The sequence below is a fragment of the Aquarana catesbeiana genome, linkage group LG03, assembly GCF_042186555.1.
Source record: "Aquarana catesbeiana isolate 2022-GZ linkage group LG03, ASM4218655v1, whole genome shotgun sequence".
Lineage (NCBI taxonomy): Eukaryota > Metazoa > Chordata > Amphibia > Anura > Ranidae > Aquarana > Aquarana catesbeiana.
In genome coordinates this window covers 515,855,086-515,878,053 of record NC_133326.1, presented here as the reverse complement: position 1 = coordinate 515,878,053, position 22,968 = coordinate 515,855,086, and the positions used below count along the sequence as shown (strand labels likewise).

The window sequence follows — 22,968 nt, the reverse complement described above, 5'->3', positions numbered from 1 at the left end:
ATACGATGAAAAGCTCCCATCGGACTCTTTCTGTCGGAAATTCCGCTCGTGTGTACGCGGCATAAGAGTTGCATTCAAATTTCCATGTACTTTGATGGGAAGTAAAGATATTTTGAGTCAAACAAATGCCTGTATACGTATATATAAAAAAAAAAAATCATATTTATTTTTTTCCTGATAATAGTATAGGTATCTGTCTCTTGAGATCAGCCTCCAGTATTCTCACCAGATTAAGAGGGAGGGGCAGCATGCTCAGCCAATCAATGCTCAAGTACTTTGAGCAATGTTGGCAGGAACATGCATACAGTACATGAGATCACACGGCGGACCTCAACAATGTGCTCCTGCTACTTTTCTGTCCAAATTACAGACTGGGGTGGATACTGGACTAGGCTGTTTTGCCATACGTCAGTGTAGTCTGCAGAAGTATCCAGGACATGACTATGCTCTCATGTATGGGTGATTGTATCTAGGGCTGAAACAACTAATTGACAAAATCAATTATAATTGAGTTTAAAGATAGTTGTCAACTATTTTCATAATCAATTAGCTAGTCAGACAATTAGTCGGCCTGCATACAGAATTCATTATTTGTGTACATATCAGAAAATACAGTGCAGCACACATACAGCTCAGTACACCACCACACTTTTTCGAGGTTTTTTTATCTGATTAATCGGCCAACTAATCGATTATGAAAATAATCATTAGTTGCAGCCCTAATTGTATCAAATGATTGGCTAAACAGAATTACAAATCCTTGGCAGGTAAGACAACTCACACATATGTATTTGAACTGTGTACTTAGCTGTTTGCTTGGCATTCAGGTTTAATTAGTATAGAGCAGTACACATGTTTTAAGTTGCAGAAAGTGATTTTTAATACATTTTACAATAAAAGACTTCAAATACCATCAGCTTGGAGAACTATCCTGCTTTCAGCATACAATAATGTTATAAATGTCCCCATGTTTATTTTCGAGACTTCCAGCTGCAAGCACAGTTGCACTTCTTAGTACCACTTTAACAGAGTATTCTTACCTGAGTGATCCTGTTGTGATTGGCCAGAAACATAGAGAGATTCTGTGACTCTTGTATAGATTGAGGGTCTGCCATCTTCCGCAGAAACTGGGCAGCACTGCGATAAAGTATACATAAACAATGCATAACTAGGTATAAATGTAAAGGATAACGTTTCTCTGTTCTATATACCCACATCCTCAAATACATGTAAAACAGAAACATTCTTGTAGCAATGGATTTTTTCTGAGCATATAGAAAATGGTAACAGAAAGTAAATTCACTAAATCATAAAGTTCAACATACAAATATTAAAACTGCATGTAGCATCATATCCAGTGTTTTCAAAGTGAAGTTCACAAAACTTATTTCAATTTAACATCCACATGTTAGCTCAACTCATTACGAATGCTTGAAGCTGAATGCTTGATTATTAGTTTATTACTGCCTGGGTTTTTTATGTAGCGATTTCCCTTCTCATCCTGTTCCAATGCCCATTGCCACCTTGGACAGGAAGTCAGAGAACATTTTCCACAATTGGGCAAAGACAACAATACAAACCTTTTAACCTTTCTCCCTGCTATCCAGAACTAAAGTCATGGGTAGATAGGCATACCCCACTTTTAAGTACACAATGGAGTTTATTTAATAAGGCTGGAAAGTTCAAAATCAGGTTCACTTCTGCATAGAAACCAATGAGCTTCTAACCCCAGCTTGCTCCGTTAAGTTTTGGTAATAAAACCTGGAAGCTCATTGGTTTCTATGCAGAAGTCAGCCTGATTTTGCACTTTCCAGCTTTAGTAAATAAACCCCATTGTGTACTTAAAAGTGGGGTATGCCTGTATCTAAAGAAACCCAATCAGGTAAGACAACCAGTAAAAAGTTACCTGTGTGTATGAAAGACATTAGGGGATATCTGCATCTACTTTTTGTATCTTCCAGTGCATGTGTCTTTTAATATATTTGTGCACATATGGCATCCACATTGCATTGCCTAAACACCAACTGTACAAGGCAGGAACTGATCCCCTATCAGGTCTTTACTGCTGTACATGAACATGTCCATTACAAGGAGACTTCACCAGAAAACTTTTTTTTTTTTCTTTTCATTTTGGCTAGAGTAATGCCGCGTACACACGATCGGACTTCTCGTCGGAAAAAGATATGATGGCTTTTCCGACGGGATTCCGCTCAAATTTGCCTTGCATACACACGGTCACACAAAAGTTCGCTGAACTTACGACCATCAAGAACGCGGTGACGTACAACACTACGACGAGCTGAGAAAATGAAGTTCAATGCTTCCGAGCATGTGTAGGAATTTTGCGTGTCGGAATTGCCAGAGACGATCGCATTTTCGGACAGGAACTTTTTCCGACCGAAAAATTGAGAACATGCTCTCAATCTTTTGCTGGCTAGAAATCGGCCAGCAAAAGTCCGATGGAGCATACACACGGTCACATTTTCCAACGAAAAACTCCCATCTGTCTTTTGCGGGCCGAAATTCCGATCGGTGTACACAGCATTAGGGTTATAACCTTTGTCAAAGTTTTTTCCACTCTGTGCCCCATTGGAGAGATTTCCCTTCACTTTCTATCCCAAAGCCAATACAGGAAGTCAGAGGAAATCCATCCAAAGTGAGGGAATCCTGGTTGTCACCAGGGTCAACAGAACTAGTATCCCAAGTGGAATCTTTCCCCTCTATTACTGTTATTGGGACAACCCAAAATGTGATATTTTTCACTTTTGGTGATAAGTGTAAACATGGCAAATAGAGAAGGTGAATCTCCCTAATGGGGACACAGACAGCAATAAAACCCTCTCCACTCTATCCAAAACAAACAAAAAAAAATGCTGGGACAGAAGAACAAAGCAACTGACAAAAATCCTCATGACAACTGTTATTATCAGGGTTCCTTACCGTTTATAAGCAGAGTGGTCATTCTTCACACTGCACTTCATGTTTTTTAGCTCATCCAGTACAGCGAACATGTTGATGAACTTCCCCAGGGTGAGCAAGTAGGCTTCCGATACAAAATCCTTCCTGCGCTCAGCATGACAGAGGCGCTTCACCTCATTGCAGAACCTCTCTATGGCTTTACGCTGAAAGTGATTATGGTTGACAGCTAGTACATTGTGCTCAGAAGCAGAGGTGATTTATAAAGTATACTTAGATCCAGAATGGATGGTCCTCTTCCCCTACGTGTTATGACTGTTGACCGATTTTGATTTCTCCCTCCATACCTTTCTCTTTCAGTAGAAATGCTGCTTCCTGCCTTCCCTCTCCAGTGCTCTGTGCTGCCAGAGGGTTGTAATAGCCACACCCCTCAGCATAAGCATCCTAAAGACTTGCTTTGCAGAGAAAAGGAGGGGGGAGTATCTTACCAGAACTGATACATTAAAGCGGATCTCCAGGCTCCTTCAGAAAAAATGAAAAGTCAGCAGCTACAAATACTGTAGCTGCTGACTTTTAATATTAAGACACTTACTTTCCCACAAATCCAGGGTGCTGCTGACGCCATCTTGGGTAAGGGAACCTGGCAGTGAAGCCTTGTGGCTTCACAGCCTGTTCCCTACTGTGCATGTACAAAGCTTCGTGAATGGCCTGGTGGCAAGGGAAAAAGGAGGGGGCCAAACTTCCAGAGGACTTTGCTACAACCAAGAGTGGGAGCGGGTACCTGTCAAAGCCAGGTACTCGCTTCCCCCCTGAAAGGTGCCAAATGTGGCAGCGGAGGGGGTGGAGGCAAATAAGCCAAGCTTCCCCTTTTGGGTGGAGCTCTGCTTTAATGAGTGCACTGGGTCTGCTGCCAATTGACCTGCAAAGTCATATACAGACATCCGCTACCACTGCTATAACAGGAAAGAGGAGCTAAGACTATGAAAATGGAAGTTGTGCAATGTCTGACTGCATATCTATTCTGTGACCTCAGTTGGGCTTTAAAGCAAAAGAAAGTGTATTGATTATACAAAAAGAATATAAACAGAATGATATTTTGGAAATGTGTAACTTTACTTGTCAACTATTTAGGTATAGTTTTTGCTGACTTAGCTGACCAAACATGGGCTCTATATGATGTATGCTATGAACTGTGAAAAAGACATGGTATAATGCAGTGCATTCTCACATCTTGTTCTCCTACAGGGTATGAGTCCTGGCTGCTCCCTGGCTGTTGGGAGTTTACTTTGGTTTCATACTAGGACAGACAGATGAAGGTAGAAGTCTAGTAAACCGAGTAAAGCTAAGGACCTGGAGATGCTTATGGTACTTTAAAATGTCAGCCTGGGAAATAGTCTAAATCATTTGGTGAACCGCTAATGTTTTCTAGAAAACATTGCTACAATGCTAAAGCCATACATTTACCAATTTCTTGCTTTCTCCCGGAGCCAGACTAAGCAGGGCTTTAGGAGTGCTTCAGGGAAGACCTACAGTCTCTTGCCAGTCATTCTGTGTGACATAACCTTTTTATATCTCAAAGCATTTTCCCCAGAGCTTCCAGGAGACTGTAGCACAGGAGGATCAGGGAACAAAATGTCATTTTGAATGGTTAGGGATAAGCACATTTAAAATATGTGGATCCTGAGCATGCATAAATATGCCTTTCCTATGTCTTCAGTTTGGTTCTGATGAGTGTTTTTAAAACTTACTTGCCTAGGTAATCCTACTTGGTCACCAGCAATTAAAATGGTTGTAAAGGTAGAAGTTTGTTTTTCCCCTTAATGCATGCTCTGCGTTAAGGTAAAAACCTTCTGTATTCAGCCCCCCTAAATACTTATGGGAAAAAGGTTGACTCGCGCTTAAAACAAAAAAAAGAGCTAACGTGTATAAGGCTGAAAAATCCCGGCCTGTTTGTGATAATTTAAACATTAAAAAATGTGGCAAAAATATATATCAAGTTTGGAGATTAGTCCCACCTCCCCTTAAAAGGTATATATAACCAATGGCAACTCAAATTGGTACATAAACCAAAACAAAAACGCTTAAAGGTTGCAAAGTAAATCCAGGGGTGCCCCTGGAAGACGCAATCTCTTGCGAAACGCAGCGTAGGGCTGAGCGGTGTCATCGCGTCACCTCCCTCTGTCGTTGGTACTCCAGTAGGACGGGCGGCCTGTGTACATCCGGCTGGTGTCACAGACTGCCTCTCACCAGAGGACAAGTGCTTTTTTAATGTGAGTGTTTACTATATTCTTTTAATAAATATTAAGTGATTTTACACTATGGGAGCCTCCTTCTGTTTCCCCCACATGACGTTTATATTCCATTGATTGCTGAGCTTTGCCTTTTCCCTGGAGATCCACCTGTAACACAGCTTTTACAGCACCACAAACTCCAAAGGTTCCAATCCAGTCTCCTTTCAGGTCCCCAGGCTGTCGGAAGCAGCAGGACTTCAATGCCCATTTAGACCCTCTGTAACGGGGGGTCATGGGGTTCCGGTAAGCGGCCAGGCACTTCATTCATGGTGGTGGACCCACACATTTAGGACTGTATACAATTGGACACCTTTTGGTTTAATCACAGCACGTTTGGTGTTTTTGTATACTTCCTTTTTTATATTTTTCCTAAAATCAGTCAATTTACTTTGCAACCTTTAAGCGTTTTTGTTTTGGTTTATGTACCAATTTGAGTTGCTATTGGTTATACATACCTTTTAAGGGGAGGTGGGACTAATCTCCAAACTTGATATATATTTTTGCCACATTTTTTAATGTTTAAATTATCACAAACAGGCCAGGATTTTTCAGCCTTATACACGTTAGCTCTTTTTTTTGTTTTAAGCGCGAGTCAACCTTTTTCCCATTCGATTTTTGTGTGTTTGTGTCATATATAGGACTCTGCAGCATAGATGGTTAATATTTTATTTTATTTTTTGTTGCGCAGTTATTTCGACATCTTTTTTTGTTCCCCTAAATACTTACCTGAGCCCAATCTTGATCCAGCACTGTGCCAGAGAGTAGCGCCTCTCTCTGCTCTCTCTTTCCTCACAGGACAGTGTGACAGCAGCATATGTAAACCCAATCACTAAAATCTTATATAAGCTTTAATGTTAATGCCATTTTAATTTTGCACTTTCAATATTTTTTAATCTGAAACTCTCATCGAAATAATACCTGGTGATCCTACTATGGTATGTCTTTGTTCAGACATTTCGTGTTATACAACACATTAAAACACATTACAGGTATGCAGACATTGTCCAATATGGTTACCATCAGGCAACCCACCCTGAGATATGCAGACATGCAGACATCTCTGTATTGCATGTACACAGGAAGTGGTTGCTAAGAGGCTACATGAGATTAGCAGAACTGAAATGTAACATATGATGAAAAAAAGGCGACAAGTGCATTTAGGAAAAACTGGCAGTTGTTTGTGATACACAGCTTTTTTTGTTTCATTTTTTTAGCAAAGCAAGGGGGAGATTTACTAAAACTGGAGCACTCAGAATCTGGTACAGCTGTGCATGCAAGCCAATCAGCTTCTAACTTCAGCATGTTCAATTAGACTTTAGGAATAAAACCTGGAAGCTGATTGGTTTCTGTACAGAGCTGCACCAGATTTTGCATGCTCCAGTTTTAGTAAACCTCCCCCTAAATATCATCTAGTTAGGGTTTACATCTGCTTCAGATAAACCACTAGTGCACCAATTCCCAGAAAAGACAAAGATAAGAAAACTTAAATGTACCTGGAAGTACATAAACTTCATTAGTTTTGTGACTTCCGGTTCTAGAACTTCCACCGTCTTCTCATAAATCTCCACACGGTTAGGCTGTTCATTGCACTTCACCTAAAAAAACACATTATACACAGGTATTTATAAAGCATATGTGAACCCTTACCTTGTTAAACAACCTATGCAGTTTAAAACAGAAATAGGTGTGGGTGGAGACTGCAGAGGGATGTGTCAGAGGGGGGCAGAGAAACAGCAGCACACTGATCTTCCAGTGAAGTGCTGTGCGGGGGGGGGGGGGACCATTGGAATACAGACAGCAGCTGTGCTCCTAAGTAGAATGCAAAGAAGAAAACTGGCCACACTGGGAGGGATGTGGTCTCATGTCTAGTGTGGTCAGTTTGTATGGTCACATCAAACCAATGAAATCATATATTTCTGACCAGTCACATGCAAAGTAGATTTTTTTTACCTGTGGAATGGCTCTAGAACAGCTCCTCCATGTGTACAGCATGACTGCATACTCTTGTCCTTCTTCCAGCATCTCATTCTGCAGCATAAACAATTTAAGTCATGTTATTTGATGTGATTTTATTAATATATAATGTATATAACACATGTGTAATATACAGTTAGTTGACAGGCCATGGTAGGACTTTTAGCTTCTTAAAAAAAATAGCGGCATTGGGTTGTCTATGCTTCATTTAAAATATACCTGCCATGGCAGAAATATAGATGTGCCAATACTGGCCTCATTCTAAAAGTGCATTCACATTTAGACTGAATTTAGAAGTCACTTACCATGCTGGAATGGACTGTAGCTTGTTCAATGTACCTGGCTATACCAGTTACAAACGCATTCCGATCTTCAAAATTGGTATCAAAGTTAGCCTGTAGGAATTAAGAACAATAACAACTTGAACTCACCCTAGAAACTATTGTAAAATTTATCTAGGTGGATCTCTGATTCGTTTTCTCCAGAAACCTCAGTAATTTCATCAAAGTTTCTATAAATCGAGCTTTGGATAGAGTAGGGTTGGGCTTTCATTTTTGCCTGGGTCCCTGCTGAGGAGACCTAGCCTCTCTGTTTGTCCTGGTTACTACTGTCACTGTAAGTTTGAGTTGTCATTGGAACAAGAGATGAGGGGAAATCTTCCAATGGGACAGCAATTCCACTGACAACTGTCTATGAGCTGATTTCATGCTTAAATGAGAGGAAGTTAAGGGAAATCTCCTCACTAGAGACACAGGCAAAAATTTTTTTTTTTAATCCATTACTTAATCTGTCCAAAACTGATAAATAAATGTTCAAATGATATACAGTACAGAAATTGCTTCGCTTTGCAACCCAGTCTGCCTGCCTAGATGTTTCCTCTGGCTTTCACCCCAACATGCTTCACACCCGTAGAGTAGAACTCAAACCAAAAAATTGTCTTTAAACCATATATCAAGGCAAAAAAAAAAACATATTTCATACATTTCTGCAATACATGTACATCCACCCATGTTTTATCCCTTTGAAGCACTGCAAGCCTATCCCTCCACATCTGCTTCCCCCTCCTCATCTCAATAACCCATCCCTGTGCACAGCAAGTTATCATTTCACCAGATTTCTGACACAATCTACGGGTATTTTCTTTTACTTTTCACCAAAAGTGGAAGTAAAAGAAAATCCCAAATTTTAGGTTGTCCTCAGAACACAAATAGTTGGTATATTATGTTTTTTATATGATATTTTTATATTACTGCATATATTTATAATATAATATTATGTATATAATATTTATTATTATATTAGTTGGCCTTCTTCTCCAATTGCCATGTCTAACCCTGTTGCTTTCTTGATCTAATTCCTTGCACCTTATCTTCTTTCATTCCTGCTGCAACATGACTTTTAATTTAGTATTTTCTGCTGCCAATTGTCCTCCCTCCTGAAAACTCACAGTCCTAAAATCAAAACATTTTTTGGACCCTTTGGCCTGCTCAAGCAGACGTTGGCTCTTTGGCCTTCTCAAGCTGACATCTTGTACTACATCTTTCCTTGTTATTCAAACATTTTGAAAAGAACATTCACTCAGAACTGGCTAACTGTCTATCCCCTCACTCAGCTAATTTCAACTAATTTCCTGTTAGATCATCTACAACAAGGATTTCACACTTACCATGAAACTAAGTGATTGGATATTCTTTGCAAAGTGGAACTTCACCGCATTCACTCAGCATTGGGGCAACTTCTCTTGCAAAGTGAACAGCCTATTTACCTTTAGTAAATCAACTCTATAGCATCTATAATTTCCTCACTATCTTCTCTCCTAGTGTACCACAAGGCTCTATCCTTAGAGCCCTACTCTTCTTCATCTTTTTCTTGGTAGTATATTTGCTTACAGCAATACTTTAACAGTACATGCAAATAATACTCAAATCTATTATTCAGATCTTGTTCTCACTTCCTTGTTACCGCGTGTTCCCGATCGTCTAACCGTCTTCTTCTCCTGTTTCCTTAAATGTAATGTCAATATTTTTTGAACATTTTAGTTGGCTTCCCTGGCTAAAATATCTGTTACTGCTGGTAGGACACCAATAACTCTAGATCTCCAAGTGCATTGATAAGGATCATATTTGCTTTTGTTCTCACATTTAGGCTACATTCACACCTAAGCAGAGAGCGATTTTCAGGCGTTTTTGAGTGTTTTGCCATTCATATTTGGAAGCGTATTCCAAGTGTTTTGTTTGAGGCAATGGAAAGCACTAAGTGGAGGAGACCAGTTCTTACAGGCTCAAAATGCCTTGACTATGCCTGAAAACATTTTCAAAAACACTAGATTTAAGCGTTTTCAGACCTTCCAATTAAAGTCTATGGGGCCAAGAATGCCCAAATCTACCTCAAAAGTAGCTCATGTTGCTTTTGGAGTTTCAGGCTTTTGGAGCTTTGGGTATTTGGAGCTTTAGGCTGGGTTCACACTGCTGTGCGGAGCGGCTCACAGCAGGGGTCTGGAGTGTCCCTGCTCTCCGTTTCAGGGACGAATCAGGCCCCAAACCCGAAACGGACCAGAAGACGCACGGGACTCTTCTAAAAACTGCTCCGCAGCCATCCTGGAGCTGTGTGAACCGGCTCCATTGAGAGCCGGTCACACTCTCCTGACGTGCGAATTGGAAAGCCACATCCAATTCGCACTAGTGTAAACCCAGCCTTAAGCTACAAAATGCTCAGATGTGGATGGGGCCTTAGACTTTACAATCACAAATAAACCCTATGACTCCAACTTAATGTAGATTTGACCCTATATGGGGATGTAATTGCTGACCTTCTGAATATACATGCAGATGATGATTACTTGTATCATTATGTCTGTTTGGAAGTATTGATGGCCTGCATGACAGCCAGGTAAGCAGAATTTTAGGAGGGTAGTTGAGCAATGGGCAACCTTCTTGTTTCTCTCGTGACAGATTTCCTTCAAAAAATTGTATCTGTTCTTTCCTGGCATATAAGGCATCTAAAGTACTAATGCATGTGCTCATCATTTCTTGTTCTGATTATTTAAAACGTCTCCTCAGTGATCAACTGATAAACAAAATGGCATCACTTTAATCCATCCATCCAGTCCAGCAGCAGGAAGGTGACCTGCTGCTGGACTGTAATAAAGGGTCCCACGATGGAGGTAAAGGACCCCCAGCATCAATGGGAAGAGCCCTGGTCGGGGTCAGGAGGCGCTTTATGTTTTTTTGGCACTGGGGCCCTGAAGGTTCTAGTTACGCTTCTGGAATTAAGTCCCACACTTTGACTTTGTGATGTGTAGCACTAATGCCTATGCGTTTATGTACATTGCGTTAAGACTGATAGAGCAATAAAATAAATGGGCTCCAAACGCACTACAACAATCAAAAAAATGGGCATGCAGCATTTTTTCTGATGCAGCACACAACAAAGTGTGGTCATATGTTAACGTGCATGGTGGTGCACTGCTAAATATGTGCGTCAGAGGTTCATTGGGTTAGCACATGGCTCTCCAAACTACGCCCTGTGAGCCAAATGTGGCCTTTACCTGCCTTATCTGGCTCTTGGGGCACTTCCACTGACACCAACAATGAGACACCATTCCTTTAGTTGACACCAACAGTGGGGCACTATTCCTCCCACTAATACCAATGATGGGATTCCCCCTCCTACTGACCACAGGCGTTAGGTCATTTTTTGTCCCAATGATGTTGGGACATTTTCTACCCCTACCGGCCCCCCTAAGGGCTGAAGGACAGTAAGCTGTTTAGAAAGTTTAGAGGCCCCTGGGTTAGCGTGTAGAGGTGCCAGTGAAAATGGGTTTCTGCAGAACTCAAGAGGGTTTAAAAATATGCAGGTACCCCAGGGCGTATGCAACCAATTTATGTCAGTTTAGGTTACCGATTGTTTTACTTCAAGAGCAGCTCCCTCGCCTATTCACGTCTTTAATCTTATTTTATATTTTCTAGATTTTGGGATCCTCTAAGCAGAACTTTCTGTGTCGCATCTTGCAACTGCTGTATAGGTTTTGCTAAATAACTGTACAAGTATCATTTCAATCTTATTTATATATTTGCACTATATATGTGCGCAATCCTACTTTGCTTTTGCACATGACTGAACTCTACCTGAATTCTGTCTGCCTAAGCCCCTCCATCATTTTTCCTTTAAAAATATCAAAGTGACAAACCATGTGTATAGCAAACATACATACAAATTTCCTTGTGTGTGCTCTTTAGCCACTGCGGAGGAGGTAATGGGAATTTAAAGTGAAACTTCACTCTTGCAATCAACATTGACTATTTTTAATTCTTATTTTGCTAGCATTAGTAAATTGAGAGGAAAGTATATCACATTTACTTGTTTTAAACTTTTTTTACATTTCATCAGTTACTTCCTGGTTTCCAGGCCTAGGCTTGTGATGTCATACGTCCCAGAAGTCTTCGGGAGGGAAGGAAGGGTTTTCTCAGCTAAACACACCCTCCTGCCTGCATGCCTGAGCTAAGGGCAAATGGATTCCAGGAAGTAAATACTACATGAATCATCTGCCCTTACTCAGGATGGCCACGGCTAGTGATTTCTCAACAAAATAAAGCATGGAGACATGGATAGAAGGGTGAGCTTGCCTTGAATATTAAAAATGAATTAAACAGTGTTTTTGGTTTGTGGTGCTCGGCTACAATGAAGAAAGAATTATTATAAAGGCCCTTAATAAAAAAAAATCCTGATTATGAAAGGAAAACGTGAAGCACTGCAGCTCTGTGACAAGATGATACCTGGTACATTATGGAGGACGGAGGAGGTTCGATGCATGGCTGCTGGTCAGGGAGTGGTAACTCCTCCAATAGGTCCACGTTAGATAACGCATCTTCCAGCGTCACGTGGGTGGTCATGCTGAGTAAATCCGGTAGCACCAGTCTCCAGGGATTTTATGACAAACTTATCTAAATAAAGAAGAAAAACACAAAATATTTAATATACACTTATGACACATCTTGTACATTCTTCATCCCAGAGAAGGGCTTTAAAGTTGAACGCCAGGCAGATATAAATGGCACAAACTAATGTTGCCTTATATTCATTAATACATCATTAAATGCATTTTTACATGCAAACAGTGTAAGTCCCTTACTTTTACTTGGTATCAGCCTCTCGTAACCCCCTATACAGCACATCTCAGAGTGGGGGAGGCAGAAGCAGCACAAGGAGCAAAATAGTTTATGTGCTGCAGTGCGTGGAGCATACTGATAGGAGGTGAGAGCAGAGCGAAAGAGAGATGAGCTCATCAGTGTGCTGCTTCTTCTTTCATTCTCCAGTCACAGGTCGGGGATGGACATGACCTGTAAGTTTTTCTCAATTGCAGATAGGGCAGCACTGTGCAGAGGTTTGTAAATCTTTGGTATGGATGGACAGAAATACAAATCCTTTGGCAGGTAAAACAACTCCCACATTTCTATGTTATCTATGTATTTATTTAGCTGTTCAGCTTTAAAGCATATCAGTTTACCAACATGAGGTGAAGTGACTACATTCGTTTTTTTTTTTTCCTTTATTTTCACCTGGTGATCCTCCCAATAACACACTATGAGTAAGCACTTGCCTTGGTGTGAAACATGTAAGCTGATACCTGTAGTTCACCTTTGTATCCGGCACTTGAATAAGGAAATTGCATAGGAGTGCGGCCATCCAGCCTTCTTTTCTTCTAAATAACACACTTCCTGTCTTAAAGTGACAATAAAGGGTTTCTTTTTTTTAAAATAACAAACATGTCATACTCACCTGCTCTGTGTAATGGTTTTGCACAGAGCACCCCCGATCCTCCTCTTCTCAGGTCCCTCACTGGTGCTCTTGGTCTCTCCCTCCTGCCGAATGCCCACAGAGAAAGCAGCTTGCAATGGGGGCACCTAAGCAGGCTCGTTCATGAGCCACGGCTCTGCGTGTCCATTCACGCATAAAGCCACTGCTCAGACCTGCCCCCCTCTCTGCTCATTGGCTCGCTGGCTGTGATTGACAGCTGATGTCTCAGCCAATGAGAAGGAAGAGCAAATGTAAAACGAGGCCTTACTGGCTGGATCACCAGGTGAAAATAAAGAAGACAAGCTAAAAAATTGAAAATCTAATGCAGCCACCACATCTAAGGATTGGTAAGCTGCAGTATATAAAATGTCTGTTTTTGGGTTTAGATTCCTTTTAATGTCTATGTACAGTAATCAGAATCTGTCTGTGCAAATGTGATTTTCAGGAAAACAGAAACTACAAAATAAACAAGGATACCCCTGTAACTTGATGCATATTCGAAAAGGTTCTTTATATGTATATTTCTTCTTATTTGTAGCATTGACTTTCTTAAAAATAGAAATAAAAGAACAATTGAAATAGGAAGCCCAAAATAAATGTGAGTGCAATAGGAAAGAAGATACTTATTAAAAGCTAGAGAAGTTTTGCAAAGGTTTGCATGTCATGAAGAAATAGAAACAAAGTAATCTTAGTGGCTCGCTTTACCTAACCTCACAGGACACGTTTCATCTATACAGGAAGCACACAGCAGACACTACTGTTCCTGTTACAGACTGTTACATGACTATAATACTTAAAGTGATGGAAAAAAGTATTTGATCTCCTGCCGATTTTGTACATTTGCCCACTGACAAAGAAATGACCAGTCTATAATTTTAATGGTAGGTTTATTTTAAGTGAGAGGCAGAACAACAACAAATTACAGAAAAAACGCATTTTAAAAAAGTTATAAATTGATTTGCATTTTAATGAGTGAAATAAGTATTTGACCCCTTCGCAAAACATGACTTAGTACTTGGTGGCAAAACCCTTGTTGGCAATCACAGAGGTCAGATGTTTCTTGTAGTTGGCCACTAGGTTTGCACACATCTCAGGAGGGATTTTGTAGATCCTCTCCAAGTCATTAAGGTTTCGAGGCTGACGTTTGGTAACTCGAACCTTCAGCTCCCTCCACAAATTTTCTATGGGATTAAGATCTGGGGACTGGCTAGACCACTCCAGGACCTTAATGTGCTTCTTCTTGAGCCACTTCTTTGTTGCCTTGGCGTGTGTTTTGGGTCATTGTCATGTTGGAATAACCATCCACGACCCATTTTCAATGTCCTGGCTGAGGGAAGGAGGTCCTCACCCAAGATTTGACGGTACATGGTCTCGTCCATCTTCCCTTTGGAGCGGTGAAGTTGTCCTGTCCTCTTAGCAGAAAAACACCCCCAAAGCATAATGTTTCCACCTCCATGTTTGACGGTGGGGATGGTGTTCCTGGGGTCATAGGCAGCATTCTTCCTCCTCCAGCTGAGTTGATGTCAAATGTCTCGATTTTGGTTTCATCTGACCACAACACTTTCACCCAGTTCTCCTCTGAATCATTCAGATGTTCAATAGCAAACTTCAGACGGGCCTGTACATGTGCTTTCTTGAGCAGGGGGACCTTGTGGGTGCTGCAGGATTTCAGTCCTTTACAGCATAGTATGTTACCAATTGTTTTCTTGGTGACTATGGTCCCAGCTGCCTTGAGATCATTGACAAGCTTCTCCCATGTCGTTCTGGGCTGATTCCTCACCATTCCCATGATCAATGAAACTCCACGAGGTGAGATCTTGCATGGAGCCTCAGACTGAGGGAGATTGACAGTTAATTTGTGTTTCTTCCATTTGCGAATAATCGCACCAACTGTTGTCACCCTTTCACCAAGCTGCTTTGCGATGGTCTTGTAGCCCATTCCAGCCCTGTGTAGGTCTACAATCTTGTCCCTGACATCCTTGGGCAGCTCTCTGGTCTTGGTCATGGTGGAGATATTGGAATCTGATAGATTGATTGCTTCTGGCTCCCAGGTGTCTTTTATACAGGTAACAAGCTGAGATTAGGAGCACTCACTTTAAGAGAGCGCTCCTAATCTCAGCTCATTACCTGTATAGAAGACACCTGGGAGCCAGAAATCTTATTGATTGATAGGGGATCAAATACTTATTTCACTCATTAAAATGCAAATCAATTTATAACTTTTTTGAAATGCGGTTTTCTGGATATTTTTGTTATTCTGTCTCTCACTGTGAATTTAAACCTACCATTAAAATTATAGACTAATCATTTCTTTGTCAGTGGGCAAATGTACAAAACCAGCAGAGGATCAAATACTCCCCCCCCCCCCACTGTATGTAACATTTATGTCCCTGAACATTACATTTTGTTAAAAGTTAAACTTTGGCTTTGGGTTGTCCCCGTCTCCCCAGGCACCCCCTCCTGTCTTACTGGAAGAGCTTTTTTTATTTTTACCTTTTCTAGATGCCAATCATGTGACATGCAGGGTCCTCTTATTCAGATGTTCTGTAGCAGTGGATGGAGCTCAATACTCAGAGTGGCTGATGATGTCAGTAGGGCAGGTCCATGCATTCATAGAATGTCCTCAGTTTTCTGGGTTAAATAGTGCCAGGTGTCATTCAGCTTAGAAGACTAAGGACTGAGGACATCTAATGGCAGAAAGGGATTACTATGGGGGCAGTGCCAGAAAGGAGATTAATATTGTTGCCAATGTGGCTTTTTTTTATCCACTTGGCTTCCAAAAGATTTAGCCCCCTTCATGACCAGGCCATTTTTTGCTATACGCCACCACGTTACTTTAACTGACAATTGTGCGCTCATGCCATGCTGTACATAAATTACATTTATGGTCGGAGCCCTATGTCCGATATGGACATAGATAACACTTATAGTAAAGATAAGACTTACCATCGGAAATAGACCTGAAAGTGTGGACTTACCATATGAAATAGACCTGAAAGTGTGCCTTGGTCTAATGGCCGGTATGCCAAAATAAGGGGGCATACCCTGGTTTAAGAAATGATTATTCTGTAAGAGAAATGAATGAAATGAGTAGTTGAGAAATGCTGTGAAATGGGGATGGGAGGGTGGGTATCGCGCACAGGAAACCGACAAGCACCACAGGTGAGCGGGCTGCTTAAATACCCCCCGGGCTCCTCCCATAAATTCAGGCCACCATACTGGCCTTCCTACTTATGGTCGGAGCCCTATGTCCGATATGGACATAGATAACACTTATAGTAAAGATAAGACTTACCATCGGAAATAGACCTGAAAGTGTGGACTTACCATATGAAATAGACCTGAAAGTGTGCCTTGGTCTAATGGCCGGTATGCCAAAATAAGGGGGCAAAAACATTCAGGTAGGGTTATAATTTTATTGGTTTTCAGTTATTTATTGAGCCAATTTGGAGAATGCCTGTGCCATCTCTGTTTGTGGATTGGGGATGTACCGGGCGAAGCAGGCTGATTTCCACCTGCCTAACCTTTTGATGATGTGATCTGGCACCCCGTGGCGGGATGCCGCGGAGGCTGCTCCGATGCGGAAAGAGTGTCCGGAATACTGACTAGGGTTAAGGTGGAGATTGCGGAGAAGTATTCTTATGTGGCTCACAAACTGAGAGGCATTTAAGGGTTTGACTGGGAATGGTAGAAGGGGACTGCTGTCTGGTTGTTCAGGCAGGAGAGATAGGAGTCGGTTGAGTACAGCGACTGGACACCAGCTGTTGTTGGTTCTGTAGAGGTGGATGTTCACTCCCGAGCCAGTTTGCTGGGTTTTAGAGACCTCGAGATGCAGGATAAAGTGGTCTTGGTGTCGAAGCAAGTGTCGTCTGCATAGTACTAGGTCTGTGGGTTTGTTAGTGGTGAATTCGCCAGGCCGCAAGAACCCGTAGTAAGCTAAATATATGGCTGCTTGTAGGACCGTGCTGGGGAGCAGACCGAATGGCGAAGTAGCCAGTATGTTTGACATGTCCCTAAAGATGGGCCCCGTAATGGGCAAACGCTTAGTGCTGATGACTGGTTGTTGTTTCTGTATTCCCCTTAGGATGGCTCGTATAGCGTGGGATGAGAACAGTGACGACTTCGTCGGGTCTTCAAGCGCCATGAAATGTTGAATGCCGGCTAGGTATAACCGGATGGTGTTGTAGGATAAGGCCAGCTGCGTGTGGCAGTGTGCCGTGAAGGCCAGTACCTGTTTGATATCTGTTGGTTCTTTGCGGCAGGGCGTGAGGAATTTGTTGAAAGCCTTCCAAGCTGTCTGGTAGGCTTTGAGTGTGTTGCGGGAGAGGGAATTATTTATGAGTTGCGTAGCTCCGTGTAGATGTTGCACTAATCCAGGGTCAGTTGTGACCAGACGGGGATAGGGGCCGACATTGGGTCGGCATCGGGAACCTGTTTGAAAAAGGAGGGATAATTGAAACGTGATAGTGCGTCAGCTGCTGAGTTGTATCTGCCGGGTATAAATTCACAGTGTATGTTGAACTGATGTTGTAAAGACAGTTGAACCAACCTGCGCAGGAAGGACATGACTGCTAGGGACTTGGACCTGCCTCTGTTGATGATGTCTGCCGTGGCCTGGTTGTCGGTGGTGAAGACTACGGTTTGTCCTGTCCAGTGGTGGCCCCAGAGTTGTGCGGCTGCCACTATGGGATAAAGCTCAAACAGGGCAGATGTTTGGAAAAAGCCAGGTATCAATAGTATCTGTTGAGGCCAGGGTCCTGAAAACCAATGATGGCCAAAAATTGCCGCGAAACCTGTGGAGGCTGCAGCGTCAGTCACTACCTGGGGTGAATGGATCGAAACCATAGGTATGAATAGAGATATGCCATTCCAGGCGGACAAGAATTCCTCCCACATTGATAGGTCCGCTATAGCTGCGGAGTCTAATTTCAAAATCTGATCAGGGTCTTGAGTTTCTGACAGAAATCCAAGTAGGCGTGATACGAATGTGCGGCCTTGTGGGATAATTCGCATAGCGAAGTTGAGCATACCTAGGAGAGACTGCAACTGTTTTTTGGTACAGCCGTTGGTGTGTGTAAACTCGTAAATAACTGCCCTAATGCGTGTTAATTTGTCGGGAGGGAGACTGGCCTGCATTGCGCAGGTATCCAAGCTGACCCCGAGAAAGGTGATGATGTTTGCTGGACCGTCGACTTTGTGCTCGGCGATAGGAACGTTGAGGTTTCCAAAAATTACTCTCAGTTTGTCGAGATCTCCTGGGGGCTTGTTGGGCGGTTCTATCAGTAGGAAGTCATCCAGGTAATGGATGACTTCATGGCATTGGCCCTTGTGTAATAGTATCCAAACGAGGGACTGTGCGAACGTGTCGAAGAGCCACGGGCTACTCTTCGAACCGAAGGTGAGTTTCGTAGCAAAATAATACGCTTCCTTCCATTTGATGCCATGCCAGCACCACAGGGATGGGTGGATGGGCAGGAGCTTGAAGGCATCCGAGATGTCGGCTTTGGAGAGCCAGGCACCTGTGCCTGCTTTGATGATCGCTTGTATTGCCATGTCCACTGAGGAGTATTTTAGGGAAAACTCTTCGGAGGGAATCAGGGAATTGAGACTGGGTATGTGCGAAGAATGAGGCGCAGACAAGTCGTACACCAAACGCAATTTATTAGAGAATTTGCCCTTGACAAGCCCAATAGGGCTGACTCTCCATGTGCTGAAAGGGGGGCAAGTGAAAGGGCCTATTACATAGTCTCGATCTACCTCTGCCTGTAAGAGCTGATCTATGGCCTGTTCGTCGATGGCTGCCGAACGAAGATTGGCGCATTCGTGAGTACTGTGGGGCAGTGCAATGAGGCCGGTGTGAAAGCCTATTGTGAAGCCTTGGATAAGGTAGGTGGCCAGGGAAGGGGTGGGGTGTGAAGTGAGATACAGTCCTAGCCATAAGATGTTGATTCGGCTTAGTCATGCCCTCTTGTTTTGCTTGACTTCACACAAATTCCTAGGGTGTGCTCTTTGGCATAAAGTGCAGATGTGAAGTAGGCGGCATTGGCTGAAGTTGCAGGACCCGTAGTTGTAGTTATTACAGATGGCTGCCCCTCCCACGGTTCGGACTGGGCGTCCGAGTTTGTCCACCTGAGGCGTTGGTTCAGGGGGTGACTGGCCCTGTACTGTACCTGAGGTAGAGGGGAACTCGAAGGGCCGTCTGATCGCCGTATTGGAGCACCAGGTGGCAGTGTGGGTGGAAGACTGGCAAATTGCACACAGAGGTGAGCGTAAGCCGGCAAAGTGGCGGCAGAAGAGCTCTGTGTCCATGAGACTCCAATCTGTCGCGATCTGGAATTGTGCGAATCTGGCGGCGGCCTTGGCTGAGAAGGAACGATGATAATCGTAGAAAGCGAAACCTCCATACTTGTGGCCCAAGTCTACCACAGTATGGAGGTATAAGTCCAGCTCTTCCCGCCTGCTGGGGGTGGCTGAGCATAGGACATCTCTAAGCATGCCAAAGGCCAGGGTAAATTCGGGGACTGATAGCTTGCGGTTCAGCCTGGGGTCTTTGGCTTTAATGACCACCGATATGTCGCCCCAGGAGTAGGCTTTATTTTCTGCTAAATCATGCACGGAGATAAGGAGAGAGGCCAGGTTGACGTCCTTGCCGTCCAAAATGTCCTTCCTGATACTGGTTGGGACCAGGTGGGAGGGGTAGACAATGACGCTTGAGCCTGAGGTACCTGTAGGAAGAGGTGTCAAGGTCTGAGTTGCCGTTGGGTCGGGGACTGCTGTGGCCGGTCGGGCCTCCAGAAGTGCCACCCTGGCTTGGACGTCTGCAACTGAGGTGGATAGAGATGATACCATTGTGAGTAACTGCGAGATGGCCGATGATATGGACTGGAGAGATGCCTGTTGGGTACTGGCTCCTGCTGCTGGTGGGGGGAAGAGGAGTTTGAAGAGCTCGCCTTTCCTCGCTGTGGCGGGGAAGGGGATACCTCTGCGTCTGAGCTCTGCCGTCAGTCTGGGGATAGTCCATCCCCTGAGGGATTGCACGCTGCCGCTTTCTGAGACCGGAGTAGGTGATAGAGGGGCCGTGAAGTCTTCACTGCCGGCCTGGGACATGGTTGCTCTGGTGAGGATCTCTCGAGCTTTATCTCCTGGTTGACTGTAACCTATTGGGGGTGAGATGGATTTCAAGTTTTTCTTTGATCCGCTGCGTCATACTTACCCGACTTGTTCTCCCTCTTTTTTTTTTTTTTTTTTTTACCTGGGGGGATATCGTCCAACCTGGTGCAGGGTGGACCTACTGAACTTTGACTGACCTGAGGAAGATGAAAGGTGACAATTCGTGAAGGGATTGCTAAGTAACTTGAAGCAATGATTTGTATGGTGCTTGCAATTTGTGACAATGAAATGGTTCGAAATGTTTGCCTTGATTGTGAAATGAATGAACTGCATGACAGAGGTGCGGCCTGGTCGTGTCACGATTTGTTCGACCGTGGACCGGGCTCTGGAGCATGTACTGAAATGAGGCAACTAAAATACTGGTGCTCCTGGGTCGAATCGGTGCTTGTTTGCTGCATCTGGATTCGAATAGGAGTGCGGTATTGAATAAATGAGAGAAATGATTGTTTTGACCGAGGCTCGTATTGGTTGTGCCGTGTTAGCGACTGGCAACCAACCGAGCTCTGGTGTGGGTATGAAATGTGATCGAAACCTGTGATGCATGCCGTGCCGAATCGGTGCGCCTTGGATGCGACTGGTTTCGAAACGGTGATGCGTTGTGAGAGTACAATGGTAGAAATTGCGTGACAGAGATATGGGTCAATCCCCGGTGTCTGCGATTCAGCTATGATCCGGATTTCTGGAGCATGTATTAGAAATGTGGCCAATCCTGGGGCACGCCGAGACGAATCGGTGCATTTTCATGCGACTGAATTCCTGTCGGAACGTGATACGTGGGAATGAAATGATAACCATGACAGAGGTACAAATGACTGATAAGGTAACTCTGGAGCATGTATAGAAATGAGGCCGATCCTGGGGCACGCCGAGATGAATCGGTGCATTTTATGCGACTAATTCATGTCGGAACGTGATACATGGAAATGAAATGATAACCATGACAGAGGTACAATTGACAGATAAACGTAACTCTGGAGCATGTATAGAAATGAGGCCAATCCTGGGGCACGCCGAGACGAATCGGTGCATTTTTTATGCGACTGAATTCATGTCGGGACGTGATACATGGGAATGAAATGATAACCATGACAGAGGTACAATTGACAGATAAACGTAACTCTGGAGCATGTATAGAAATGAGGCCAATCCTGGGGCACGCCGAGACGAATCGGTGCATTTTTTATGCGACTGAATTCATGTCGGGACGTGATACATGGGAATGAAATGATAACCATGACAGAGGTACAAAATGACTGATAAAACGTAACTCTGGAGCATGTATAGAAATGAGGCCAATCCTGGGGCACGCCGAGACGAATCGGTGCATTTTTATGCGACTGAATTCATGTCGGAACGTGATACATGGAAATGAAATGATAACCATGGCAGAGGTACAATTGGCTGACAATAACGTAACTCTGGAGCATGTATAGAAATGAGGCCGTAATAACTGGGGCACACCGGGACGAATCGGCGCATCTTTGGTGCGATTGGATTCGAATCGGAGCGCGGTAGGTGACTGAAATGAGAAATGATTTGAAATGTCAGAAATGAGTTTTCAGAAATAAGAAATGATTTGAAATGTCCGAAATGATTTTTTAGAAATGTTTTTCCAGAAATGAGAAATGATTTGAAATGTCCGAAATGAGTTTTTTTTTTTTTTTTTTTTTTAAATGTTTTAGAAATGAGAAATGATTGGTACCGAACTAACTTGATTTGATAACTTTACAAGCTGCGACTGGCTATGGCTGTCTACTAATACCGACATGCTAGAAATGATGCGACGTCAGCGTCGCTGTGCTATCGAATTGTAACATATCGAAAGTACGAGCGATATACATTGCAGTTTATGCGATGCGGGTGAAACGAAATTTGAACTCACGGTTTAGTGACATGATATGAAAAACGAAAAGTCCGACGGGACCTTACCTGCGACAGCCAAGCCAGACGCGTGGTACAACTATAAACGAAAACGCGGATTTCGAAAGTTTAGAGTACGGAGTATCGAATACGGGAACTGCGAGGCAAGAACTTGCGGACGCTGGTATCGAATAGTCGGCTTAGTGACGTATATCGCGCACAGGAAACCGACAAGCACCACAGGTGAGCGGGCTGCTTAAATACCCCCCGGGCTCCTCCCATAAATTCAGGCCACCATACTGGCCTTCCTACTTATGTCATTTTTTTTCCCTTACAAATAGAGCTTTCTTTTGGTGGGATTCGATTGCCACTGGGGTTTTTCAACCTGACCAACTATGTTATAGCAGAAGCAGCACATCCCCTACCCGGAAGTACAGAATTACGTATATATACATGGCTGCCCTGTAGCAGTAAATCTGTTATAGAGCAGTCAGCAAATGGTTATTTTTTATTTTCCCCTTCTGGGACCCTCATCTTTTGCCGAGTGCCCCCATAGCAAGCTGCTTGTGGGGGCCCCACCCCCCAATCCCGCCTCTCTGCCCAGGATTGACAGCAGTGATAGCCAATAGCTCCTTCTGCATCTCAGCCAATAGAGACCCGGGAGAGCCTCGGGTCTCATGCACATCGCTGGATTGAGATCAGGTTTAGGTAAGTATTGGGGGGGGGTTGAGGGAGCAGCTGGACATAGAATGCATGAAGAAAAAAACCCTCAGCCTTTACAGCCACTATAATGTCAATGAACTGTGAATGATTTAGTGTGATTCTGTACATTTCTTGGCCTGTTCAAGTGTATCAACATTGGGGCAGAGTATCAGTTCACACTTTGAATACAGACAGCCGCTGTGTATGAAGTGATGTATGATATACTGTCTGTATACATGCTAGCTTCCTTAACCATTCT

The 22,968-nt window shown here is 43.3% G+C and overlaps 1 protein-coding gene across 3 annotated transcripts in view; it reads right to left on the bottom strand.

The window, feature by feature from the left end:
- Positions 1-22,968, bottom strand: part of CYFIP2 (cytoplasmic FMR1 interacting protein 2) — a 134,934-nt gene that overhangs the window by 60,964 nt on the left and 51,002 nt on the right. For all 3 annotated transcript variants that reach the window (XM_073621167.1, XM_073621168.1, XM_073621169.1), the window contains 6 exons: positions 11,957-12,124; positions 7,487-7,576; positions 7,158-7,235; positions 6,701-6,802; positions 2,941-3,122; positions 1,041-1,137 (listed from right to left, as the gene is read on the bottom strand). In XM_073621167.1, coding sequence (XP_073477268.1) covers positions 1,041-1,137; positions 2,941-3,122; positions 6,701-6,802; positions 7,158-7,235; positions 7,487-7,576; positions 11,957-12,073 — 666 coding nt within the window. In that variant the 5' untranslated portion in view covers positions 12,074-12,124. The remainder of the gene's footprint in view (positions 1-1,040; positions 1,138-2,940; positions 3,123-6,700; positions 6,803-7,157; positions 7,236-7,486; positions 7,577-11,956; positions 12,125-22,968) is intronic.